This window comes from Cydia pomonella, chromosome 13 (assembly GCF_033807575.1).
Source record: "Cydia pomonella isolate Wapato2018A chromosome 13, ilCydPomo1, whole genome shotgun sequence".
Classification (NCBI taxonomy): Eukaryota; Metazoa; Arthropoda; class Insecta; order Lepidoptera; family Tortricidae; genus Cydia; species Cydia pomonella.
In genome coordinates, this window is record NC_084715.1 from 16,313,879 (window position 1) to 16,340,358 (window position 26,480).

At 40.3% G+C, this 26,480-nt stretch overlaps 1 protein-coding gene across 1 annotated transcript; it reads left to right on the forward strand.

The window, feature by feature from the left end:
* The first annotated feature begins 578 nt into the window (after positions 1-578).
* On the forward strand, positions 579-25,318 carry LOC133524405 (transcription elongation factor SPT6). Its single transcript, XM_061860391.1, has 25 exons — positions 579-975; positions 1,089-1,179; positions 1,942-2,138; positions 3,391-3,510; positions 4,579-4,730; positions 5,520-5,653; positions 6,115-6,230; positions 6,993-7,165; positions 7,624-7,777; positions 8,299-8,441; positions 9,491-9,625; positions 10,054-10,205; positions 10,963-11,084; positions 11,829-12,013; positions 12,410-12,575; positions 12,992-13,134; positions 13,452-13,546; positions 18,553-18,733; positions 19,337-19,523; positions 19,930-20,123; positions 20,320-21,058; positions 21,588-21,835; positions 22,361-22,565; positions 22,895-22,991; positions 23,180-25,318. Exons 1-25 carry the CDS (start codon positions 937-939, stop codon positions 24,118-24,120), a joined length of 5,109 nt encoding a protein of 1,702 aa, XP_061716375.1. The 5' UTR covers positions 579-936; the 3' UTR covers positions 24,121-25,318.
* The last annotated feature ends 1,162 nt before the right edge of the window (positions 25,319-26,480 follow it).

The following is a 26,480-nucleotide window of genomic DNA, read 5'->3' on the forward strand; positions in this document are numbered from 1 at the left end:
CAGCGCAGCTCGACTCCCCACTTGCCGAGCTCGTGTCTTGGGCACCAGTCAAAGAGGCCCGTGGTTGACGCGCGCTTGCTCACGCTCACGTTCATGTCACGTTCAGCTTTCCATTCGGTTACAAACCTTATACCGTGCCGGTCATAGATGGTAGGATCGTATAGATGTGCTATACCGAATGCGCCTGTGAGGGACAGAATATACGCAATGCGACAAAATTAAAAACACGTTTCAACATTCCTGACAACATACCAAAAACAACCTACGTAATTTGGTGGGTTTCATTGTTACCTACCATAAAAACGGTGGGCAACAAAAACCGTCTACATCACTTAGGACTTTAGGACAAGGACAAACACTTTGAGCAAAAACTTTAGGGGTAGTGCCTTTTGCTAAAACTTTAGGGGTAGTGCCTTTTGGATAGGCGTACCACAATTTTTCATCAGTACGATAATTTTGGTTGAGGCCTCGATTTTGGCTCTCAAATACGATAATCCACATTCGTTTACTTGGCAACTCTGCGTGGTACTGTCGATTTACTATCGATTATTCTTCACGACTAAATCAGACACAGCTACAACTCAAAATGATGACTAATTATGTGATATGTTACATTAAAGAGAACATAGTTTTATCATTTTTGTTAACTTAAATGTATTATTGCACATAGCCAACAAAAAAATATTTTCATAAGAGATACAATCGATACGTTTCTAATACTGTGGCAACATTAACATGTAGAAAAAAAAGTTTACTACCAACAACACCAACGCCAAATTTGATAGGTGGTGGACGGGTGAAGTGAGAGAAAACTCATTTTAATTCCATTCTTTCTATTCGTATTTGTGTAATTTAAATAAAATTGGTTAGCTTAATTTCGTAAAATAATCCTCAGACTGTGCATTTACGTTGAAAGACCCGGACGTGTAGATTAAAATGGCTGATTTTCTGGAATCTGAAGCGGAGGAGAGCGAGGTTAGTGTAAAGATCTTGGTTGTTTTGCGTTTTTGATTACGAATACATTTCTTAGCAGTGTTCGTGATTATGCTTGTATTTGTGGTGTGCTAATGAAGTTCTTATATTTTTAGGTTGAATCCGATGACGAGCAACCAGCAGAGCGCAAAAAGCCGAAGCGCAAAGCTGCAGTCCAGAGTGATGATGAGGAGGAGGATGAAGAAGGTCAAAAAAACGAGCCACGTTGTTCTTAGCGTTGTTTTCGTAGTTTTTCGATTATATTGTGCAATAGAGCATCTCAAAATTCGAGGAATATGTTAGGACAGCAAACTAAGTAGGGTTATTTTCTGACACACTTTCTTATTGTGTGAAGTATCGGTGCGTACTTTAGTACCGTTAGTAATTTCTTTTGGAGTTTTTGAGCAAAGCCATTTAATATGTAGTTAATTTTTTGTTAGTTGAACAGATATATGTTTTTTGGTTATGTAAAATTTAGATTTTAAGGTAGAACCTACCCACCCATGATTCCTTATTTAATTCATTTAGAAGAGTAGTTTCTAACCTCCTTTTGTGGCCCCAAGGTTTTGTATGCTGGTATCTATAAAAAGTTATATTGGAGTGAACCAATGTAAATGAAATTTACCAATTTCTTGTCAAATCTAATTAATTATTATCATCCCTGTTAGTATTTAGTTTCTTTATTTAATTACAATTGAGACTAGCTTATACATTATGCTTAAATATGCAATACATAATATATCACGCCATAGGAAGTGACATGTATACAACACTGTTATGTATTATATAAATGAAGATGTAGATGTAGTAGTGTGTAATTTATTGATTTCATTTGCTATTTCTTATTGTGTGATCTCTACATACCGGAATGGGACAGTATGAAACTAGTGGACTGGGACAATCTCTTATGGCAATTTTTTTACATTGGATGATATTTAAAACGTGTAACTTTCTCATATTGTATTACAGATGATGAAGACAGACTCCGAGAAGAGTTAAAAGATTTGATAGACGACGCACCTATAGATGAGGACAGTGATGGGGAGGACTCGGACGCCAGTGCAGGACCAAAAAAGAGAAAAAAAAGTGACGATGAACTTGATGACAGGCTAGAGGATGAAGATTACGATCTCATTGAGGAGAATCTTGGTGTAAAAGTTGCTAGGGTAAGTTTTACTAAAAATCATAAGAGAAAGCAGGGACAAGGCTAGGAGGAACATAAATACAATTGTCTGCCTTTATCTGATTTGATTTATTAGAAAAAGACTTGTGTTACAACTTGTACAACAAGCTGCAAAAGTCCATACCCACTTTTTAAATGGATTCATTCATAAAGTAGGTATGCAATTTTGCCACTGGGTGTACCATCAAGTTCAGATTTACATGGACAGTTTATGAATTATTTCATTCATAACTTGTTCATGCACTTTTTAACTATACTGTACATTGTGACATTTGTGACTTATGCAATGGGATCCTATGACTTGAAAATCTTTTTGGGCTCAGGGCTATGACAAAATTTGACATGCTCACTCAACTCCATGCTGCATGACTCATGGATTCATTGGATTCATGGCTAGTTAGTTGTGCTGGGCACTTTCCACAAATTGAGAACCATTGTGCCTGATGTTTGGTGTGAAAACGAGGTAGCGTTACTCTAGCCACCCCAGCTCCATGAAACCTAGCAGTGTCTTCATGTTGCTAACTGCCGCCTTTAATGTGTGCGGAGTCCCTAGGTATTTGCTTCTGTATACTTCTACCTGTTGACAGTCTAGGAGAATATGTTTCGCTGTTTCCTCCTCCATGTACACTCTGCACATGGTGCTGCCCGTTTTACCCATTTTATGTAGGTGTTTGTTTATTGTGTTACATCCTGTAATTGTAATTGTAATTTAAGGACATGGATTCATAATATTTATGTTGAATTATAAAATACATTGCTACTTAGGTATCCTAGTCAAGTAGGAGTGAATAAACAGACTAAATTCAGTTTGTTTTAGTCTATATCTTAAAATTATACTTTCCAAGAGTAATGCATGATGTCAAGGCATTGCATGGTTATCAAGTATTCCTAATAGGAACATTAGAAACCCTCTTTTGATTTTGATCAAATTTATATGATACTACTACAGTTCGTCATTTAATTAAATAAGATTCATAAAGAATAGTAATGAAGTCTGAAGTTAACTGTTATTTTTGCTACAGGAACATCTTTATTTAATAAATTAGTAATCAAGAATGAACTTCTAAAAAGTGGTAAATATTAAATTGCATTAAATACATTACGTAAAAACATGAAGTAATAAGAAAGCCTTATGTTTTTGTCACTTTTATAAATTTGTTCACAAGAAAAATCACAGATGTTCCCAATGCTTTCATAATTTAAATCTTAGGTAATATTAATTGTGTTGTTGACAGAATAAATTCAAGCGTCTGCGCCGTTTGGAAGACGACGACAGCGACAATGAAGGAGCTGATGACCCTGAGCTGGAGAGAGAAGTCATCGCCGAGAAACTGTTCGTCGCTGGCTCTGATGAGGTAGTGTTCTAACATCCTACTTAACTCATGGAATTGCAACTTTCAAAAAATTCGACCGTCTGCTCCGTTTGGAAGACGACGATAATGACAATAAAGGAGCCGAAGACCCTGAGCTGGAGAGAGAAGTCATCTCATCGCCGAGAAACTGTTTGTTGCTGGCTTTGATGAGGTAGTGTACAATTAGAGTTGGACCAAGCTAACTTTGCACGGACTTGCAGTGACAGACTGTGGAAATGCCATCTTAACATCAAATGAAAATATGTATGATATATATGTATCAAGTCAGTGTATTAGCTTAGATGGATTCTAACTGGAAGTATATAACAAAATGTAAATGTATGGTTCTGAGTAAGATTTTGAACTTCGGACACTTATAACTTGCATAATAAAATGCATTTTTGATTCTATGAGTACTTTCTGATAAGTACTATTTTTATTTTAGAATTTGAAATTCAGTAAACAGAAAAGTTATAAATTCAGTTCTTGCCAACAAAATTCGAAAATAACAATAATTACTCGATTTTATTTGTATTTATAAACGTTAGGCACATTTAACATTGATTTGACAGTTGTAGTTTCATAATATCTGCTTCCCTAGGCTTTTGTTGTGCGAGAGTTACAATATTCACATGAATCATTCATTACATTAAAAATAACCATATTCGTGGAATTAATCCCAGAGCCAAAAATAAAAAAAATAAACTTAATAAGTATGCAATTAAATGCCATTTTATTGGAGTTACCATTTTATTAATTAAAAAAATGTTACACTGAGAAAAAAACTTTTATAACAATTGAAATTGCATTAACGTTTAATGCTTTAAACAGTTCCATATAACAAAACAGTAAATTTGATTGTTCCGAAAAGACAGTAAATTTTTCTGTTTTGAGTAGCTAAAATGTAGTGACTGTTCATTTTATTTTTATCGTTTTTTCAATACTTAGAATTGTTCAAACAGTTAACGTTACTGTTTTGGATTTTACTGTTTTTCAAATATTTGTTGATATTGTATAAAGTAGTTAATCTTAATTAAAATCATTTTACTTAATTAACCACATCTCCTCCAGGAGGATGAGAACCGGTCCGAGTCCGCAGCCCCTCGGGAAGTGGAATACGACGAAGAAGGCGAGGAAGGTGAATCAGATGCCGACGATTTCATCGTCGACGACGACGGCAAGCCAATCGCAAAGAAAAAACGGAAACCTATATTTACTGATGCGTGAGTAAACCTTTTATGATCCACATTGTTTAGGATAAGAATGTCGAAGTGGAATACGACAAGGAAGGTGAATCAGATGCCGAAGATTTCATTGATGACGACGGCAAGCCCATCGCCAAGAAGAAACGGAAACCTGTATTGACTGATGCGTGAGTAATATAGGCTTGTCTGTAATTTCTTGAGTGAACGCTGCAGAGGCGTGCGGCCTTCATTTTCAACAAATGCAAACATATGTTACTTCGGTACACGCTGTTTCAAAACACTTGGAAGCTTATTTAATAATACGTCGGCGGCAAAGAACCATATGGCCCGCCTGATGGTAAGCAGTCACCGTAGCCTATGGACAGCAACCTTACTCACCGGCTGGAACACAACACGTTGAGTAGGGTTGGTGTTATTTGGCTGCGGTTTTCTGTAAGGTACTTCCCCAGACCTACCTTCCCTACTAGGTACAGTTGATTGCTCCGCTGGGTGCTCAACACAGAGGCTATACCATAAGTAGTAAGTACGTAGTATTCTTAGTGTCACATTTAAGATGGCAATGGACCTTTTCTCCATATTGACCTATTCATCGTTTTCTTTGCTCTTGGTTAAAATTATATAAAATATTAATACGCCCTTTACTTATCTCTTATAGTGGAAACACGGGCTAGTCTACGGGACGCAGTTACGCGTTAGAGGGAGCAAACGTTATTGCGATCGCGTTCTGCGACATCGATAAATACTTCATAACATAATATTCTAGTTTCCACTTCAAGAACATAATATAAATCAAAGTCAATTTGACAGGTCTTTACAAGAAGGCCAGGACATATTCGGCGTAGATTTCGACTACGACGAGTTCGACAAGTATGGCGACGAGGATTCAGAAGAGGATGAGGAGGAGGACTTGGACCAGTATATTTCTGATGACGAGGAGGAAGGTGAGAATCTGGACTTTATGCTTGTAGCAGTAAGGACTAAAATAAGCTTACTGCAATACGAGTTAATTTTGAGAAGACGCAACAACGACACAGTTGATAGTAAAGTTATACACATTTCAGATTTTTACTGAAAATATAGGAAACCTGTATCGCCCGTGGCAGTATACTTTTTCTTTTTCACAAAAAGTTGTCAGTTAACTTATCACAACCTTAATAGAATAAGGTAGATTAGTTGTAGCACGTTGTGACAACACGGGCGTTTATCTTACTATGTAACTTCATATTTCACAAAAAGTTATACTTCTTGAAAAATAGAAAAAAATAAGAAATTTTATCAATTTTAAAAATGTAATATTCAATTGACATTGTCCTAAAAAAAAAGCTAAGACGCAAAATAAAATAGTTAATTTAGTAGTTTGCGCTTCTTAGTATTCGTTTGTTATATACTCGTATTGTTTTAGGTGAAAGGAAACGCACAAAAAAGGGCAAGGCAAAACGTCCCAGCAAGAAGTCCATCTTTGAAATATACGAGCCCAGCGAACTCAAGAGAAGCCACTTCACAGACCTAGATAATGAGGTTAGTAGCAGTTTTAAATAGGCACTAGAATTGACATTACGCACACTACATGTTAAGTAATGACACCGGGATTTTGAAATTGGTTTGACTGGAAGATTAAACAAAAAGTATTTTCAAGGTATTCAGTACATAGTAGCCTAAGTGCACGATATCACTGACTGTGTGTGATCATTCACCTCAAATCTCTCGCAGACACCTATCTACTAACAACAAAATATGTGTTGAAGTCTAGTTAAAGGTCCCATTTTGTCGCTTACCATAAGGATGAGATTTGCTTGTATCTTTATCCAAATAACCTGTGACCGACCGGTTTGGCTTAGTGGGTAGTGACCCTGCCTACGAAGCTGATGGTCCCGGGTTCAAATCCTGGTAAGGGCATTTGTTCGTGTGATGAGCATGGATATTTGTTCCTGAGTCATGGGTGTTTTCTATGTATTTAAGTATTTATAAATATTTATATATTATATATATCGTTGTCTAAGTACCCTCAACACAAGCCTTATTGAGCTTACTGTGGGACTTCGTCAATTTGTGTAATAATGTCCTATAAATATTTATTTATTTATTTATTATTTATTTATTTATTTATAACCTGTGAAAGTGTCCTTATGACAAGCGACAAAGTTGGACTTTTTGCTTGGAAACAATACATATTAACAACGTAAAATTTTTGAAGATCTACGAATTCTAGGAAAAACTCTTTAAGTATCATTCGGACACCTAACATAATTCCAACTATTCTTAAATATACATTTTGCATAGATCCGCAAAACCGACATTCCGGAGCGCATGCAAATCCGCGAGGTGCCCATCACCCCCGTGGCCGAGGGCAGCTCCGAACTGGAGGACGAGGCCGAGTGGATATACAAGCAGGCCTTCCTCAAACCACCGGTCTCAAAAGCGGACTCGCAGGAGTCCAGGGAGAGGACTCGACGGTCAGTACATGAAAATCTCACTTTTAAAGGTATTATTAAGAAGGGACAGAGTCAGTGTTAAGGGTTCTCAAAGATCTGCCGCGCATAAGTGGATCTTTTGATATTGATTGTGTCATGACCGCTTCCAATTAGGCCATTCTGCTCATTTGCTGCCTGTTACATAACAAAAAGTTATTTACAGTATGTTTGTGTATTATTTATGACTGTATTGTGTTAGTACCAGTACCTTATTATATCATCTATAGTTCTGTAATACCTTATGATTTTGCACCACCTGCAACTTATCTGCAATGCCTAAAGGTTGACTGGTAGAGAATGCCTTAAGGCATTAAGTTCGCCTTTTGTACAATAAAGATTATATAAATAAATATCTAGAAATTATGTATTCTTTTTCTCAAGAAGATTAGAAGCTTAGGCACTAAAAAGTCGATGTTTAAACGAATGTCTGTTTTACTCAGGGGCCCTAGCACAGTGGTGAAGATACGACAGGCGCTGGACTTCATGAGGAATCAGACGCTGGAAGTTCCGTTTATAGCGTTCTATCGTAAGGAATACGTGCAGCCGGAGCTCAGTATCAATGATCTCTGGAAGGTCTACAAGTACGATGCTAAGGTATGTTTATCTTCGACCATTCAACTTCGTTATAATACTTTTTGATGACACATAGGACGTAATTTAGGGAAAAGGGTCCAACCCACAAAATTCTGTCAGTAAAATGAAAGAAAAAAACATTCATTTAAATGATAACTTTTGAGGATCCTATTCGCAAATCTATGTCCTATGTCTGTTATATGCTAGAGCCCTTATTCATAACAGTCATTTTAGATCAAGGAAAACCGGAAGTTTTCAGTAATTTGAAAAGTTTTGTTTTGTAAGTAGTTTTTTCTTGCAATCTAATTCAATAAATACACTCATGCATTGGGAGTTCTAAATATTTATGTTAAAGAACTGCTATGTTAAAGATGTTAAAAAACGTGCCTTTAAAAAAAATAAAAATTAAATTGTTTATTTCGGACCATTAAAAATCCATAGCGCTTTTAGTAAAAAATCTTAATATCTATGTTAATCAACTACAAACTAATCCATGCCTTTAGGCTTCTTTCACAATTAACATTGAATGTCTTCTTTCACAGTGGTGCCAACTAAAACAGCGCAAGGAGAACCTCCTCAAGCTGCTGGAGAACATGCGAGAGTTCCAGCTTGACAAGCTGATGCTGAACCCCGACGCGCCCATCCCCGAGAACATGAGGGTCATCAAGGACGAGGACATCGACAGGTCAGTCCACTGTTCTGCAATCGTACTGCAACCAGTAACCACTGTTCTGCAATCGTACTCACTGTGAGTTACACAAATCCTCCACCAAAAACCTGCTGCTGGTATGTATATTATATCTTTGTTTAGTACTAGTTTTCGTTGGTATAAATTGTAATACAAAGAAAATATTACTACTACTATTACCACACTGGTTCAGCGACCCGAAGTGGATCTTGGCCTCCGACACTAGAGTTCGCCATTCGTTCTTAATATTCTTAGCCTGTGTGATCTGACGCCATTCAGCCGCTTGAGAGTCGCATAGGTCTTTCTGTACCTCGTTGATCCATGGGTACCTTGGCCTTCTGACCGGATGTCCTCCAGTTGGCCATCGGTTGGTTGGTGGTGGAGCGAAGTCGAGCAGTCTTGCTCTCGCCGATAATATTGGGCTCGCCCACCAGTTCTTCCACTTTCAAGTTCCTTCTCACTCTCCAAGAGCCATCTTCTCGTCTTGTAGGGCCTAAAATCTTTCTAAAGATCTTCCTCTCTGCCGCCAAGAGTTTGTTTTCCTCCTTCAGGGTCAACGTCCCAAGCTTCACATCCATATACCAAGATCGGTCTTACCACGGTCTTAAACAAAGAAAATATAGCAAGTAGAAATTTGTATGTAAAAACCTTATATTTCAATTTCTAACAACGAAAACTATATGCACCAGACATAGATATTATGTTACTTGAATGTTCACGTCAAAGGTCGTTTTTGTCTGGTATTTAGACCCCTGGTATTCCCGGGGTATTTTCGGAATTTCATGACTAAGTCGAGCCGTGAGTGATATACGCAAACGTGATGCAATAGTTACATGCGAAAATAACTGGAGCAAACATGGTTGGGCTACTTACCTGCGCCTTCACTTACCTCAGTCACAGGCAGGCCGCGTGCGTCTCGTCCGCGGCCTCACGCCGATCGAGATGATTATTTCATACGATTTATATATGTTTTTTATTTATGATTTCGTAACGACAAATTCTCTTTTATTTAAATTTATATACTTATCCCTCACTCTTGTTGGCAGACTAAAGAGCGTGCAAACACCTGAAGAGCTCCGCGATGTGCACACACACTTCCTGTTGTACTACTCCAGCGACCTGCCCGAGATGCAGAAGGTCCAGCGTGCCAAGGAGAAGAAACGGGAGATCGAGGAGAAAAAGTGAGTTCATACTGTTACCAGATTAAAGAGCGTGCAGACTCCAGAGCTACGCGGTGTGCACACATGGTTCCTGCTGTACTACTCCAGTGACCTGCCCGAGATGTAGAAGGTGCAGATCAGCTGAACTATCTCCCCAATTTCATTTGTTACTTATGCTAATATCATTAGAAAACATTACAAGTTGTTATGCAATACTAGATTTCAGGTAGTCATAATTATTTTTCTGAGTCAGAAAAAGCGCATAAATTTATTATTTATTTCATACTGATATGATTTATTAATTGACACACGATATACTTAATCCTATTTGTTAAAGACAGCTTTGAGAGAGAAAGATAATTCGAGGGAGTCTACTTCTATACCTTGGTACCTCGGAGGACAGATATATAATGTGTTAGAACATCCAAACATGAATATTGTGTATACAGACGAGCAGCCCGCGCGGAGGCCGAGCGCAACGGCGAGGACCCCGAGGAGGCCGCCGCGAGCGTCGAGGCCATGCCGGATGAAGAAGATGCCATCGAAGTGAAGTACGCGGCGCGCTCCGGCCCTTATGAGCTGTGCCGTCGCGCTGGCATTGGTGAGGAACACCTGTTTTTCCCATAGAATCACTTTATTTATTCCTCGTTCAGGGCAGTCGGGAATTGGCTACTTGACAGTTTTTTGGAAATAATATCAATTGATCTTGATTTTCCTGAGGATCAAATGTCTATGGGCTCATGGCATTTAAGCAACATAAAGGTTAGGAATGAGAGTTAGTCTGCCGCTCGCACTCGACGATTAAAACGCCTCTAACAAAATGATTGTGTAATGTGACGTCACATTACATTAGTCTGTCCTAAATGTATGGAAGACCAAGGAAATTGTTATTAGGACCCTGAAATATTGCGTTTATGTATATAGTTATCATACAATTTATGTTTCAATAAAATGTAAGGAATTGAATGGTACCATTTTCTTTTAATTTAACGTAAACAAAAAAAAAATTTAAACACTTTTTAGCCTTGTATTTTTATAGTATAATGTCAATATGTTTTTTAAATTCCACTTTTTTTTTAAATAATGGATGGTTCATTTTCTATCAATTTGGCAAAATGTTTTTTATAATATTCAACATGTGTCAAGTACCCAATGTTCTATTCGTTCTTAACAAATACTTCCCTCGCTACGCATTCTCGCGCATGTCTGGTAGAAACGCAGTCTTATACGTACCATCGTCGTACTATAATGTTAACTGTAAAGACAAGACCCACCGATGGTCAGTTAAGATTGTTGCTGTTGGTACAGCAAATGAAAAGTTATAATTATAATAAAATTGTGTTATTTTTTTTTGGTAGATGGCCTCGTGAAGATGTTCGGTCTGACGCCTGAGCAGTTTGCGGAGAACGTGCGAGACAACTACCAAAGGCATGAGGTGGAGCAGCAACCCATACCGCCGCTGGAGGCTGCCGCACCTTTTGTAAGTAGCTCTTGGCAGTACCATTCTGTGTACAGTCACCTCCAGCTATCTAACTTTAGACATGTTTTTTAATTACTCTTTCAGGTATAGGTTAACTAGAAGTTATCCCTCTTAGGGATAAGTTCGCCTTTGTGCTACATAATTATTTTCTATCTGATGTAATCAATATGTATTTTTCTCGTACAATACAGTGTTTACTTACTTACGAAGCGTTTCGTTGTGCAAGACATATTGCAGGTTGTGTCAATTCGAGTTTTTTTGTTTGTCTACTGGGCAAAGGGAAAGCTTCTACGAACTGAATAAGGGTTACCTACTTATTATTTTTTGTTTTATTTTTAATGTTCAATTCAGAAACGGAAAATTTGATGTCAATAGAGTGGCGCTCGCTTTCGGGCGCAGCTATGTGTATGCCGCATGATGTACTACAATTCTTATTAACATTTACTTTTCCGAATAAGTCTCAAGGGCATTTGTATTCGCTTTTATCAAGAATAGCATCGCTACTATTCTTTTGCGAAAGCAATATTTTTTGAAGTATTTACTTTTTTTTTATTCGTCTATTTTTAAAGTTATAGGTCCTCGCTTACAGTACGGGCGGCCTACAACTCTTATTACTCTGTTTATATTTAGCATTTTAATGAATATTTATTACTGTTATCGTGTAGTATCAGTATATAAAATATTTGTTGGCGTTTTCGGACTACATCACTCTCGACTATCCAATAACCATATCATATCTACCAGGTGGGTGCCAGTGGGTCAGCACAAGAAGTCCTCCGGCGGGCGGTGTACATGTGCGGCGTGCAGCTGGCGCGCGAGCCGCAGCTCCGGGGCACGCTGCGCGACGCGCTGCGGGAGCGAGCCACGCTGTCCGCGAAGCCCACGGCCCGAGGACTCAAGGAGATCGATGAAAGCCACGCTTGTTATACGTAAATATCGCTTTTATCCAATTATAAACCTTATCTGAAGGGTGTAGGGTCGTTTTTGGCGTGTGCGGCGAAGGAGGCTACGCCGCGGTATACATGGGTAGATAACAGTTGGCGTGCGAGTGATCGCGCAACTGCGGGGAAAACGGTCTGTATTCCATACACATGTATATATTTTTATAAAAGGAATATTTAAAAATATCGATCCTATACTAGGGTTTGCAAGTCGAAACTAAATTGTACGGAAAATTCGTCTAATTTTGATAGATATTGATCCGGATTGTAAGCCCTTCCGTACATTTAAAAGTCAGCGTAAACACTACGGCCGAGGGGTGTTAATGCCAAATCCCGAAAATAACATAAATGTTATATTTATTGAAATAGCTAAATGTCCAACAGTATGAAATACCTGAAGAAGAAGCCAGTCCGGGACCTGACGGGCGACCAGTTCCTGCGACTGACGATGGCGGCGGAAGACAAATTGCTAGAGCTGACCATCAGCGAGAACATCGAGGGCAACACCGGCCCCAACTACCTCGAGGAACTGAAGAATTTGTATCAAAAGGTATAATCTTAATTAAGCTTAAACTTTGATGCTATCTTAGAATTTCGTTTCGCGTTTTTCGTATAAAGCGAATAAAGGATTACACCGGAGTTATATTATACAGATGGAAATACGTCACACCAGTATCTGGGCTCATTTCAATTAGGCTCATATCAAGCAAAATGACTTGATTTGTATCATAATGTATGTCATTATTTGCCTACTTACAAAACAGGGCTATATCCAAATCAAAAGCTCTTTTTTTATTTATATTTTATTTTGTGTTTTCTGAAGTGAATATTTAAGGTCACTTACTTGTCGCGAATGGACCTATGCAAAATTTTAAATGCTACCGTAAACCCCTGCCGTTAGTATATGATGTTTTGCCACCGGTTTGACTTGGTATAAGTAATAATCTCCAAATGCTTATTCCTCAGGACGAGTTTGCGGCGACGGTGCAGGCGTGGAACGAACTGCGCGCCGAGGCGGTAACTATCGCCTTCTCCAAGATCGTGATGCCCGAGATGCGGCGCGAGCTCAACGCCGTGCTGCTGCAGGAGTCCAAGGAATACGTGCTCAAGTGAGTGTCTTTATAACGAGCCATTGGCACGGTCGCCATGTGAGGCAACTGTATGACTGGTGAGTTCGGTGCAGGCGTGCAGCTGCGTTCGTGATTCCTGACATGCGGAGCCTGGGAGGACATTTAATACGAAAAGCGTCAAGCTAGACTTATATTCTGATAAAAAAATAAATTGTAAAGACTTGTTACATACATAATAAAAAATTTGACTAAGCAAAAAAAGTGCTTAACTGAGATTTTTTTTAAATGTTATGACTTTAAATATGCATTTTAAGTACAATATCTTTACATTGGTTATATTTAATAATTAATTATAGGTGTTGTCGGCGAAAATTGTACGACTGGTTGAAAGTGGCTCCGTACGAGTCGAGAGTTTCTGACGACGACGACGAGGAATGGGACACCAACAATGGTAAGTAATTAAGCAAATTAACAGTACATCACTTTGACCTTTTTGTGGTCCATTTTTGCTTGTTGTCCAAAGTTTTAAGTTTAAAGTGAAGACGCCTTCAAATAATCTCACGCTAATTTATTATTAAAATTGTTTGAAATCATTAGAATATCAGCCATAACAAGTATAAATAAAAACCGGCCAAGAGCATGTCGGGCCACGCTCAGTGTAGGGTTCCGTAGTTACTCTTCCGTCACAATAAGCTAAACTGGAGCTTAAAGTATAGTAAATTGTTAACCAAGGGATGAAACGGTACCTTTCACGCGAGTTAAACAAATAGGCAAATTTTCATAATCAGTACCTAATTAAAGTAAGTCTTTTTACTATGGGAGAAACTTTTTGCGATAACTCAAAAACAACTAAACTGATCATGTCCGCTATAGTTTTCATTTAATGTTTTTCTTAAGCTCTACTTCCACGATTTTTTTCATATTTTTTGGACCTATGGTTCAAAAGTTAGAGGGGGGGGGGACACATTTTATTTCTCTTTCGGAGCGATTATATCCGAATATATTCACTTTATCAAAAAATATTATTTAAAAACCCCTATTAGTTTTGAAAGACCTTTCCAATGATACCCCACACTCTAGGGTTGAAGCGAAAAAAAAATTTCACCCCCACTTTACGTGTAGGGGAGGTACCCTAAAAAAAATTAAATTTTTAGATTTTATTGTACGACTTTCTCGGCTTTATTGATTTATATATCCATGCCAAATTTCAGCTTTCTAGCACTAACGACCACGGAGCAAAGCCTCGGACAGACAGACAGACAGACAGACAGACGGACATGGCGAAACTATAAGGGTTCCGTTTTATGCCATTTGGCTACGGAACCCTAAAAAAGACTAATTTAATTTTGGCGAACGAATGTCTGGTTTTGGTTATTTGCCACGTGTCGGTTTAGCGTCTCCTATAGAGGCAGAGTCTGGTTAGTTCTAATACGACGTTTCCTTGACATGGTCAAGTCAGGAAGGCCTTCAATAATTTTTCATCACACTTGCTCGAAAAAGATCTTATTTCATGCAGGTGCACTGAAGGACAAAGACCTATTTTGTTCCCGCGGGAGTTATGGATTGTGAAAAAAAACCATAACTTGGTTTTTTTAACTATGTCACTTATTCATACAAACCAATTAGCATAAATTAGTTTTACTTAAAAAAAAACTGACGTTTATAATTTAATATTATTGTTTATGTTTAAAATTATTTAATTTCATTATTTTAACAGCTGTTTAAATTTTTTTTAAAATAATTTTTAATCGTTTCTGAATGCCGAATAAGTCTGTGCCTTCGAATTCGATGCCTAATCTGTCTAGAAATTACAAAATGGCGGACATATGTTTGATATGTCATCGTATTTAAGAATGAAAAACTTAAACTTTAAGGGCTTTAATGGACAAGCATCCTCCGCCATCCAGACCGCTGGTGTTCCCACCTGAGCCAGATTTGACCACCCCGTTCCTCACGGTCTCAGTACCAGACGTAACTAATGCCATTGGGTCCTTTTACAGCGGTTCCGCTTCTGGCTTAGATGGTCTTCGGCCTCAACATTTTAAGGAGCTCACCTCTCATTGTGCTGGGGATAATGGGCCTAGATTACTCGAGTCGCTGACTAAGCTATCCAACTTTCTTCTACGCGGCATGCTTAATCCCCAGGTTAGTCCCTATCTTTATGGAGCGTCTCTATGTGCTTTGGAAAAAAAGGATGGGGGAATTAGGCCAATAGCCATTGGGACCACGATTAGGCGACTGGTTGCCAAGTTGGGTTGTCGTGCTGTTAGGGATGAGATGGCAACCTTCCTTCAACCATGTCAAGTGGGTTTTGGTACGCCGTTGGGATGTGAATCAGCGATCCATGCAACTAGGCATTTTGCCATGGCGCACGAACATAGTGACACAGTCATTGTAAAATTGGATATAAAGAATGCCTTTAACACTGTTGAAAGGGATGTAATCTTAAAAGAAGTTAAAAATCACACTCCGTCACTATACCCTTTCCTGTTTCAGTGTTATTCTTCCCCTAGCAACCTTTTTTATGATGGCAGTGAGATCGCTTCGCAGGTCGGTGCTCAGCAAGGCGACCCTTTGGGCCCTCTCGTTTTTTGCCTAGCAATGCAGAGTGCAATCACGGCTTTGGAATCACCCTTGAATGTTTGGTATCTCGACGATGGCACTATAGGAGGTGGTTCTGGAGCCGTCCTTGATGATATCGCTAGGCTCTTGCCGGCGTTGCGGTCCCTCGGTTTGGAAATTAATTCCTCGAAGTGTGAGCTGTTTCCTTGCGGCTCCTTAACGCACACTTCCCTATCAGATTTTGAGTCAGTGTTGCCCGGCATCAGGTTACTTAACAAGTCAACATTTTGTCTCCTTGGAGCTCCAATTTTCCCTAACGGGGTGAGCTCGGTGCTCCAGGCGAAGACGACGGCGCTGGACTCTTCCTTACAGCTATTAAATCAGCTGTCGGCGCATGTGGCTCTGGTTCTGTTACGCAATTGTTTTGCGATGCCACGCATAATGTATACACTAAGGACGGCGCCTACTTGGTTTTTTAGGCAAGATGTCAGTGACTTCGACGGTGTACTCAGGCGGGGCCTCGAATCCATCTTGAACGTACACTTCGATGAGGTTCAGTGGAGGCAGGCAACACTTCCCATTCGTTATGGGGGTGTAGGAGTCCGTGCCATGCAGGATGTCGGGGTTATCGCTTTTCTTGCCTCGGCTCACGCGTCGTCGGTACTTGTCGCTAAAATGTTATGTTTAGATGGTGGCAGTATCTACGTTCCGTTTGTTCGTGAGGCGCTAGTTGAGTGGTCTTTTCGCTCTCCAGAAGGTTTACAACCGGAGAATCTTGCATCACAAAGGCTTTGGGACGACATTCTCTGTAAAAATATACATACGAGTTTGTTGGACGGCGCTCTTGGGGCAGATGCGGCACGATTGAAGGCTGTTGCGGAGCCCGAGTCAGGGGCTTGGCTACACGCGTTGCCATCGCCCCACTTAGGAACGTTGCTAGACAATGACACTGTGAGGGTGAGCGTTGCCTTACGGCTTGGAAGTAAAGTATGTGAGCCCCACAGATGTCCTTGTGGAGCAATGGTCGAATTTAATGGGCACCACGGTCTCAGTTGTGTGCGGTGTGTGGGACGAATACCTAGGCACCAAGCTATTAATGAGCTGATTCGACGCGCCTTGGTCTCGGCAAACATACCCTGTATTTTGGAACCCCCTGGTTTAAGCCGTACAGATGGCAAAAGGCCGGACGGTCTAACACTGGTCCCGTGGGCAAAAGGTCGGAGCCTGCTGTGGGATGCCACATGTGTGTGTACTTTTGCTCCCACTCATGTCAGCCACACAAGTAAGAAGGCAGGTGCAGCGGCTGAGGCTGCTGCTAAGTTTAAACATGGGAAATACGCCAACCTCGGACCAGTGTATGACTTTATTCCAGTCGCTGTCGAGACGGCTGGGCCATGGTGCGCCGAGGCCAAGAAGCTGGTTAGAGATATTGGACGCCGGTTGAGGGACAGAGGCTGCGACCCCCGGGCTGGATCTTATCTGGTCCAACAAATATCCTTAGCCATTCAGCGTGGCAACGCAGCTGGCATATTTGGAACGTTTGGGCCAGGTAGGGAACAGTTCGGGGCTTAAAAGTTAATTTTTGACGGGGCTAATAGTTTGTGGGGTATTTTTATTTTATTTCTGTACTTATTCATTTTATTTTAATCTACTGTTTCTGTACAATATTTAAGAATTATTTCGCTTAAAATTAAGTTTTTTCTGGTTTCTGGTTTCTCGACCTTTTTTATTTCTCGAGGCACGGGAATTCTCGACCAGGATTTCTCGAGTATCTCGAGAAATTTTGAAAGTTTAAAAAAACGCCATGTTATTTTCATGTTTTTGCTTTATTACAAATCAGACGCATAGGAGGCGTAGGTGAGATCAATAATCAGACAAATGGCAAATTCTTAGACACCATAAATTGTACTTAGGTATTTTACAAAATTCAACCACAAACAAAAAAACTATAGATTTAGGCGTGCGCGCCGGTGATGTGATATACTATAGTGTATTTATTTAGGTGTTTAACATAATGTAAACAAACCACAATATGGTACTTTACTAAGCATGAATATTCAAGTTAATTTAACTCGATCTGACAAATTTACAGAAGTTTTACTAAATAATACTCAAAATAACAATGAAGCTGCTAAAATTGTGCTATTTTGCTAATAGGAATATACCGGGATGGTTTGTTTATCAATAGTACATTAGTTTTGTAATATTTGTTTTCACATGGTCCTATAATTCGTTTTTCAGCATTAGAAAGAAGATAAGCGATCATGATGAGTCTTTTTTATCAAAAAAACACTTTTGAAAAATAAGTCGAGGCAAATATGTAACAATTATTAAATCATATACGATTATTTGCATTATTTTCCTTTCATAAGGAATACTTACTAATTTTTTAAAAACGTTTTTCCTCAAAAGACGTGCCAAGATTTTTTCTAATGCTAAAAAACGAAGTATAGTTATGAATCTAAAACGAGATTTGTCTCGTCTCCTTTAGACATTTGAGGGTAGTAGTTCAAAAGTTTCAAGACATGAAAATCGGTTGAAGCGAAAGGGGCCGGATCAAGCCAGTTCTTTATTTGGTTGGTTAACCAATAAATGTTTAAGTACCTGTAATTGTAAAAAAAATCATTGTTTACATTTATTTAACTGCCTAAAGAAATACACTATAGACACATCACGTGTTTTACGCGTGTTTTCTTGTTACTTATCACAAGAGATTTATTTCTCGAGTTCTCGAGGCATTGAGTAATTTTTTCCCGTGTCGACGAAGGGCAAATTTCTCGAGATTTCTCGCCTCGAGAATTCTCGAGCAGAAACCCTAATGGCATACTCTTTTATTCCCTCGTATCCAAAATATCAGTTACCCCCCTCGTTGCACAATGTACTATCGAACTGCAGGGCTGCGCGTCCTGTCCATCGCGTACGTGCCGGACCGGCAGCACTCGGCGTTCGCGTGCCTGTGCGCGGGCGGCGGCGAGCTGGCCGACCACCTGCGCCTGCCGCACCTGCTGTACCGCCGCAACGCCTGGGACGCGCTCGAGCGCCAGAACAAGGAGGCCGACATGACTGCGCTGCGAAGGTAATTTCAAAAGGGTCAGAGATGCTTATGAGATTTTGGGATTATACTGAGCAATTTTTACTATGGGACCAACCCCGAAACCGCGAAAAAATTTTTTACTATCCCATAGAAATTGGACCAGCTAAAATGTATGAAGCAGCCAGAATTTTTTTTCGCGGTTTTGGGGTTGGTCTCATAGTAAAAGTTGCTCAGTATAATCCCAAAACCTCCCTAGCAACGGGAATGCACATATTTTTTGGCCACCGTGTATTTGTATAAGTTCGATCGTATTTTAAGGCCTTGGTTTCTGGTTGACGCCAGCCGCTGCATACTTCACGTTCTATAGAAAAAAATATTTTTCCCATTCGACGACGATATTTGTTTTCTGAAGACTGTTTTTTTTTTAAGTCTTATAAAGTTTGAAGACTATGCGTGTCAAAAGTATTAATGAATATCAAAATTATAAAAATTCCAGATGAGATGCATAAAACACCTTTTTCGATTATTTTGAATTTCGAAATAGATGTTAAGAACAGGAAAACTTGCAAGCGCTCTGCAATACTGACGATTGTTATCTGACTTTCTACCTTAATCCCATCTTTTAAAATACAAAATTTGTCACAGATTCATCCTCCGCAAGAAACCGCACGTGATAGTGATCGGCGGTGAATCCCGCGAGGCGCTGAACATCAAAGCGGACGTCATCGAGGTGGTTCAGCAGCTGGTCGAAGACGAACAGTTCCCGCGTATACCCGTGGAGATAGCTGATAACCACATCAGCAAGATCTACAGCAACAGTTTGCGCGGACGGGTAACTTCACTTCCAAAATGTAGTGGGTCTAAATATCCCTATGTCCATTTTGCTCAATTCCTCCTTTCTATGTAGTCAAACGTCCCATTTACAAAATACCCCATTCGCAAAATGTTCTGTCTTGGAATTTTGTCCGATTAAAATTTTGATACGTAAAGAATGTTTTATCAAAAGGACGTCTAGCGCATGAAATTTGATATTCGAATGGAACATGTTGGAAATATGTTATTATGCGACAGAATATAATCACGTTGATGTAGGCATAGGAGCCGCATGTAAAACTCTGACTACTTGTGATTCTGTCCTCATCTTAAACAAACTTTATTTGCCTCCATAATTCATCAAGCGCCCAAAACAGCAAGCTACACAACAAACTAGAATTTTCACTATTTCACTTCGTCCACAGAACGACTTCAGAGAGTACCCGGAAATTCTTCGCGAAGCCATCTGCCAAGCCCGCCTTCTTCAAGACCCATTAATGGAGATCTCCACGCTGTGTGGGCACGACGAGGAGATACTGTGCTTCCGGTACCATCCGCTCCAAGACCAGATTGCTAAGGAAGACCTGCTTGAGGGCATCGAGCTGGAGTTCGTCAACAGGTAATACAACTACACAGAAATCCTCCGCCAGGTGATCTGCTGATAATAATCAACTTTGTTTTTAAATCTTCCATTCACGTAATTTTGTCTAAATCAGTGATGTCCTATTTTTTGGACTAAAATGATTGGTATCACTCCGGGTTGAGTGTCCATAGATTCCATGTCTTTTTTGTAAATCCTAATCATTAATTTACAGGGTGAACGAAGTCGGAGTTGACGTAAACGAGGCAATTCTAACTGGAAGAGGTACAGAACTTCTCCAATTTGTATGCGGTCTGGGACCAAGGAAGGCCCAAGCTCTAATCAAACTCTTCAAACAGACCAACCAGAAGCTAGAGAACAGAACACAACTCGTCACATTCTGTCATATGGGTCCTAAAGTGTTCATCAACTGCTCTGGTTTCATCAAAATTGACACAAGCAGCTTAGGAGACAGTACGGAAGCGTACATAGAAGTTCTAGACGGTTCCAGAGTTCACCCAGAAACGTATGAATGGGCCCGGAAAATGGCAGTAGATGCTTTAGAATACGAGGATGAAGATGCCAACCCAGCCGGTGCTTTAGAAGAAATTTTAGAAGCCCCTGAGAGGCTAAAGGATCTAGACTTGGACGCGTTTGCTGAAGAGTTAGAACGACAAGGCTTCGGCAATAAGAGCATAACCCTGTACGATATACGAGCAGAATTGAACTCTAGATACAAGGATCTCAGGGTGCCTTATCGCTCGCCGACGCCCGAGGAACTGTTCGACATCTTGACCAAAGAGTCTCCCGAAACGTTCTTCGTGGGTAAAATGGTGCTAGCGTCTGTTGTAGGAATCACGCATAGGAAACCACAGCGAGAAATGCTCGATCAGGCTAATCCTGTGAGGAACGATGAGACTGGGCTCTGGGAGTGTCCGTTCTGTCATAAAAACGATTTCCCGGAGTTGTCAGAGGTGAGCAGAAAAAATAAAATTGGCTTATACAGGCTAATTAGATATGATACTGATCTGTCAGTGTCAAAAGATCCATTTCTTCAACCAAAAACTAACACTGACAGATCAGTATCATATCGGAAACATATCGAATAGCTAAAACTCGTATTGGCCTAATTGGAATCAACTTACCTTCATGACACATTATGACAATGGGGATTTAAACTAAAACTAAATTTTTAGGGTTCCGTACCAAAAAGGTACAAAAGGAACCTTTATGGTGCGTCTCTGTCCGTTTGTCCGTCTGTCAAACTGCTAAATATCTCGAGAAGTACTTAAGCTATCTATTTGAAATTTGGAACAGTAATGAATAACGCTAACTTTGGCACATTAAAAGTATTATTTTTATTTTTAATAACTATGGAAAATGTCCAATATGAAGAGGGGGCAAAATTTCAAAGTCTAGTGGCTAGGTCAAGTGGGGTATCATTTGAAAGAGCTTAAATGGTACATTCCAAAACTTTTTTATTTTTATCCGGTTTTTTTTTAGGTGTGGAATCACTTCGACGCTGGCGCTTGCCCGGGCCAGGCCACCGGCGTGCGCGTCCGGCTGGACAACGGGCTGTCGGGCTACATCCACATCAAGAACCTGTCCGACAGGCACGTGGCCGACCCCACCGAGCGCGTGCGCGTCGGCCAGACTGTCCATTGCAGGATCTTGAAGATCGACGTGGAGCGCTTCTCTGTGGATTGCTCGAGTAAATCCTCGGATTTGTTGGATAAGAATAATGAATGGAGGTAACTTACTGATTGTTGCCATTAAGTTTTATTCAAGCTAGCGGCGGTTAGACAGAGATTGTTGCATAAAACGTATCGTAAACTTAAGACGTGAAACGGTTTTCCATCGCAAGTCACATGTTTCTGTCGGTGCCATGTATTCTGCCTCAGCGGTAGAAAGTGCGACTGTGCTTTACTTGTGCATATTCCAAGAGACTGTTTGTATATATTTATACGCTTATCCGAAACTATTGCTTATTTAAAATAATGAAATGAAATATTCAACAAATGAATGACTTGTAAAGCTCCAAGTAGTTAGTACGCAAGGGACTTTTTGTGCAAGGTGGCGTGAACTTAAAAACAATGCATACTGCAGATAATTAATTTCAACATCTCTAAATCTAAATGAAATCTTAATGTTTCTGCTTTGTAAGTTCATCTGATTTCATATGTGTGTTTGTGTATTTCTTATGATTGTATTGTGTTCGTACATGTACCTAATTGTATCACCTATACCTCATGTTTTTGCAATATTTGTTTTTTTAGACCATCAAAAGACCCATACTACGACCAAGAAGCTGAAGACAAAGACGTGCGCAAAGACAAAGAGACGAAACAAACAAAAGAGCGGATGCAATACGTGAAGAGAGTCATCGTCCACCCGGCCTTCCACAACATCTCGTTCGCGGAGGCCGAGAAACTCATGGAGAATCTGGCGCAGGGAGAGGTTATAGTCCGGCCGAGTAGCAAGGTAAGGGCATGGCATACACATGTTACTGGAGAAATAACATCCTGATGAGAATCTTCTATACAAAGGCGCATGCCACACTCATTTCCTGTTTGTTCTTTAAACCCTCGGAGTCCCGCGGCCGCAATATCGCGTGGGCAGAAAAGTCTTTATAAGTCAAAAAGCCTTTGGACTTTTGTGTTGTATATGCCCCGGGTTAACTCTGAAAATATATAAGTAGGCATATCAATATCAACTCTTTGAAATCTTAATCACTACGCGACTGAATCACTTACCAACCATAACTAATGCTATATATCAAGTCAACTTTTAATATTGCTTTTGTTTTGCAGGGGTCTGACCATCTCACAGTTACATGGAAAGTAGCCGATGGAATCTGTCAACACATTGATGTTCGAGAGGAGGGCAAGGAAAATGCGTTCTCGTTGGGTAAGTCGCAAAATTATTGGAAAAGTAATATTTATTCAAGGTATAAAATTTTTAATGTTTTTCATAAAATAAGTGGCTTTGCAAACGACGGTATATTTTATTTTAAGAAAGAGGAAATATGCTTGAAATTAGAAACGCACATGCAGACATTTAGAATACTTGGTGTAACCATAAATATTTTTCCCCAGGCCGAAGTCTCTGGATTCAAGGATCTGAATTTGAGGATCTGGATGAAATCATCGCGCGCTACGTCACGCCCATGGCCGGCCACGCGCGCGACCTCATCTCCTACAAGTACTACAAACCGCTCGGTGGAATGCGAGACAAAGCCGAGGAAATACTCAAGGAGGAGAAGGCTAAGAACCCCAACAAGATACACTACGTTATATCGGCGGCGAAGAACCATCCAGGTAGATTCCTACTGTCTTATCTACCTCGCGCGCGCTGCACGCACGAATACGTATCAGTCACTCCGGATGGTTACAAATTCAGGCAGAGGATGTTCGACTCTCTAGGAGGGTTGCTCAAATGGTTTAAAGAGCACTTTAGGGATCCTCCGCCGCACGGCACGCCGGCGGCGCGCACGCCGGCCATGAGGACGCCGCACGGCATGTCCTCCATGTACCACACGCCCGCCGCGCACACGCCCGCCTTCCACACGCCCGCCCACACGCCCGGCCCCGCCTACATCAACACTCCCTACACGCCGTCCGCTCAAACTCCCTACATGACACCGTTCGCGACTACACCTAGGCAACCAGATTTCCTGACGCCCGCGGCGATTCCTCGCCACAAACCGGCGCCGGTGCCGGTTTACCAGGAGCCTTCCGATTGGCAGAAAGCGGCCGAGGACTGGGTGCGGCACAGGACCGTGCGCGACACGCCGGCGACTCCCCGCAGCAGCGAGGGCATGTCGACGCCGCGAGCGTCGAGCCGCACGCCTCGCATGGACTCGCGCTCGACGCCTCGCCACGACTCGCGCACGCCTCGCCACGACTCGCGGAGCACCCCCCGGTCGCACTCGGGACGGCAGTCGCGCGCGCAGTCGGTGCGCTCCACGCCGCAGACCAACACGTCGCCGCGGTCGATGTCGCTCGGCGACGCCACCCCGTTGTACGACGAGAACTAAGCGAAGACTGCTAATGTAAGGATGTATTTTTATTTTTGTACCGCGGATGCCGAGGCGTTTCCCCGCGTCGGAACGCTTGTAAGGGAACGATTTCTTTACACCTCGAAGCTTGCATTTCCGTCTGCCGGTGTATTAAAGTGATTGTTCTCTTATGACGGTGAGGAACGTCAACGAATTTGTATGATTACGAATGAAATGTTGAACATTTATAGCTAATTACGACAATTATGTGTATTGAGATGATTTAATCCTCGTCTTTAAAGTTTCGAAGATTTAAGCTCGATGAGTTTTTTTTCTTAACTTGTATAGACAAACACTATCCTGTTACCACTTAAAAGATCCAATGTAAAAGCTTCCTTAAATCCAGCATATTAGAATAGGTATTTTATGTATCTAAATGTGGCTGACGATTGTAATTATCATAATTATTTATTATTTCTGAAATCCAAGGATTGTGCTAGATAATATTATCTTTAATTATGTTTATTTACCAAGAAAAGTTGGTAGTTTTTTGACAGTAGATAGTCTGAAGTTGTGATTAATTATGAATTCTATTGCCATCAAATTGTTCTAGACTATCACACTTACTACGTGTCGATTCATATCAAAATTGCAAGTTATGTGTCTGTTATAACGGCTCAACTATTGGGGTATTTGACCTGTTTGGTAGTGGTACAAGAGAACTTCTATCCCTGACATCACTCCGATTTAAGGGAAAAGGCAAACGTTGGGTGTATTCCCATCTGTGCCCGCCCCTTTCGATATTTGCTATATTGAACAGTTAAAATTCCAATTCGTGAAATATTTACTTTTACTTTTAATACTAAAATAGTGATCAAATCTGCTTCATCTGCAACGTCGTGTGGTAAATTAAGGACGTTTTTCTCAAATTGGCTTTTTTCCATTATGAAACTATTTTTATTCGACTGTGAGTGGACTAGGACAAGTTTGATATGTATTGACTACAAGTATTGGCAAATATTTACATTGAATACTAATAAAACTATGTAGTAATTAATAGTTTAAGTTTTGAGCCCGAGAAGTGACACTTATACAGATGCCTTAGAGATGGTTAGTGACATTGTTAAAGGTGTTCGCACACTTGTTGGCTCACGATCGCTTACCAGGCCAGCATGGGTGCGGGCGCCCTAATCACAGCTGTTCTCTCAATCACAAATGAATAAACGTTGACAAGGACCGTACTATTTTTTATTCCTTCCTTACCGTTTAACACGTTCGTTGTCCCAATACAAAATGATATGACAAACTCACACGTCCAAAGGGGTCATTTGAAAAGGGTCAAAGTGGAAGCACGGATTCCTTAAAAATAAGCTAAATAAAAATATGAATAAAAATAAATATAGTGCACAGACTTCCCTTCCAGGTACCGTAAGGTGCCGTAAGGTAAGGTTTGCAACCCCTATGGTGTTGCAAGTGTCCATGGGCAACGGTATTATCTTACCATGAGGAGATATGTCTGCTCGTTTGCCGCCTGTATCATAAAAAGAACTACGAATTATTAATATTTATTACCACTTTACATGTGTTACTAACTTATTAATGAAGCAAATGCGTTGTTAAAAGATAAAGAAGTTCTTCCTAGTTGATAAACACTAACCCCCTTATTCATAAACGTGTACTAAAGTTACGATGCTGCTAATCATCATTTGTCCCTTTCCATCATACCAATACGTCGGAAAGGGACAAACGATGATTAGCGGCATCGTAACTTTAGTACACGTTTATGAATAAGGGGGTAATTGAGCAGAATAATTATAGAGATGTCACATTTACCGCACTTCACTCCGTCAATAACGCCTAGGTTCTTAGCTACTTTAGCGCTACTCTGGAGAGATTTGGAACTATTATTTATAGCTGACAGCTGGACACTTTTGCAACAGTTCTGCCTAAGGAGATTCTGTTCTTTGCCTCTACCTTCCATAATTGTAATGGATTTTTCAATAAATTCAGAAATAGCAGTTGACACGACCGCTTTTGACGGCTGTCACATATATCTGTACCCCTAGTGTAAATTTAGTCGATAGCGAAACGTGACGTACGCGTTTGCGTTAAGTCTCATTTTGTATGGGTTTTTGAACAGCGCGCCAAGCGGGACGTTTTGGAAAGTAAAAAATCTCATACAAAATGACACTTAACGCAAACGCGTACGTTACGTTTCGCTGTCGAAAATATTTACACTAGGGGTACTGATCATTTGCAGGTGACTAAATTTACACCGGTATAAACAACTAAAAATTACCGGCGTTGACAGTTCCAGATATGTATGTATTTTATATTGAGAGTGTGTCTAATGTGAGTTTTGCCTAATAAAAGAAAATAGGTTTCTAAAATTAGCTTTC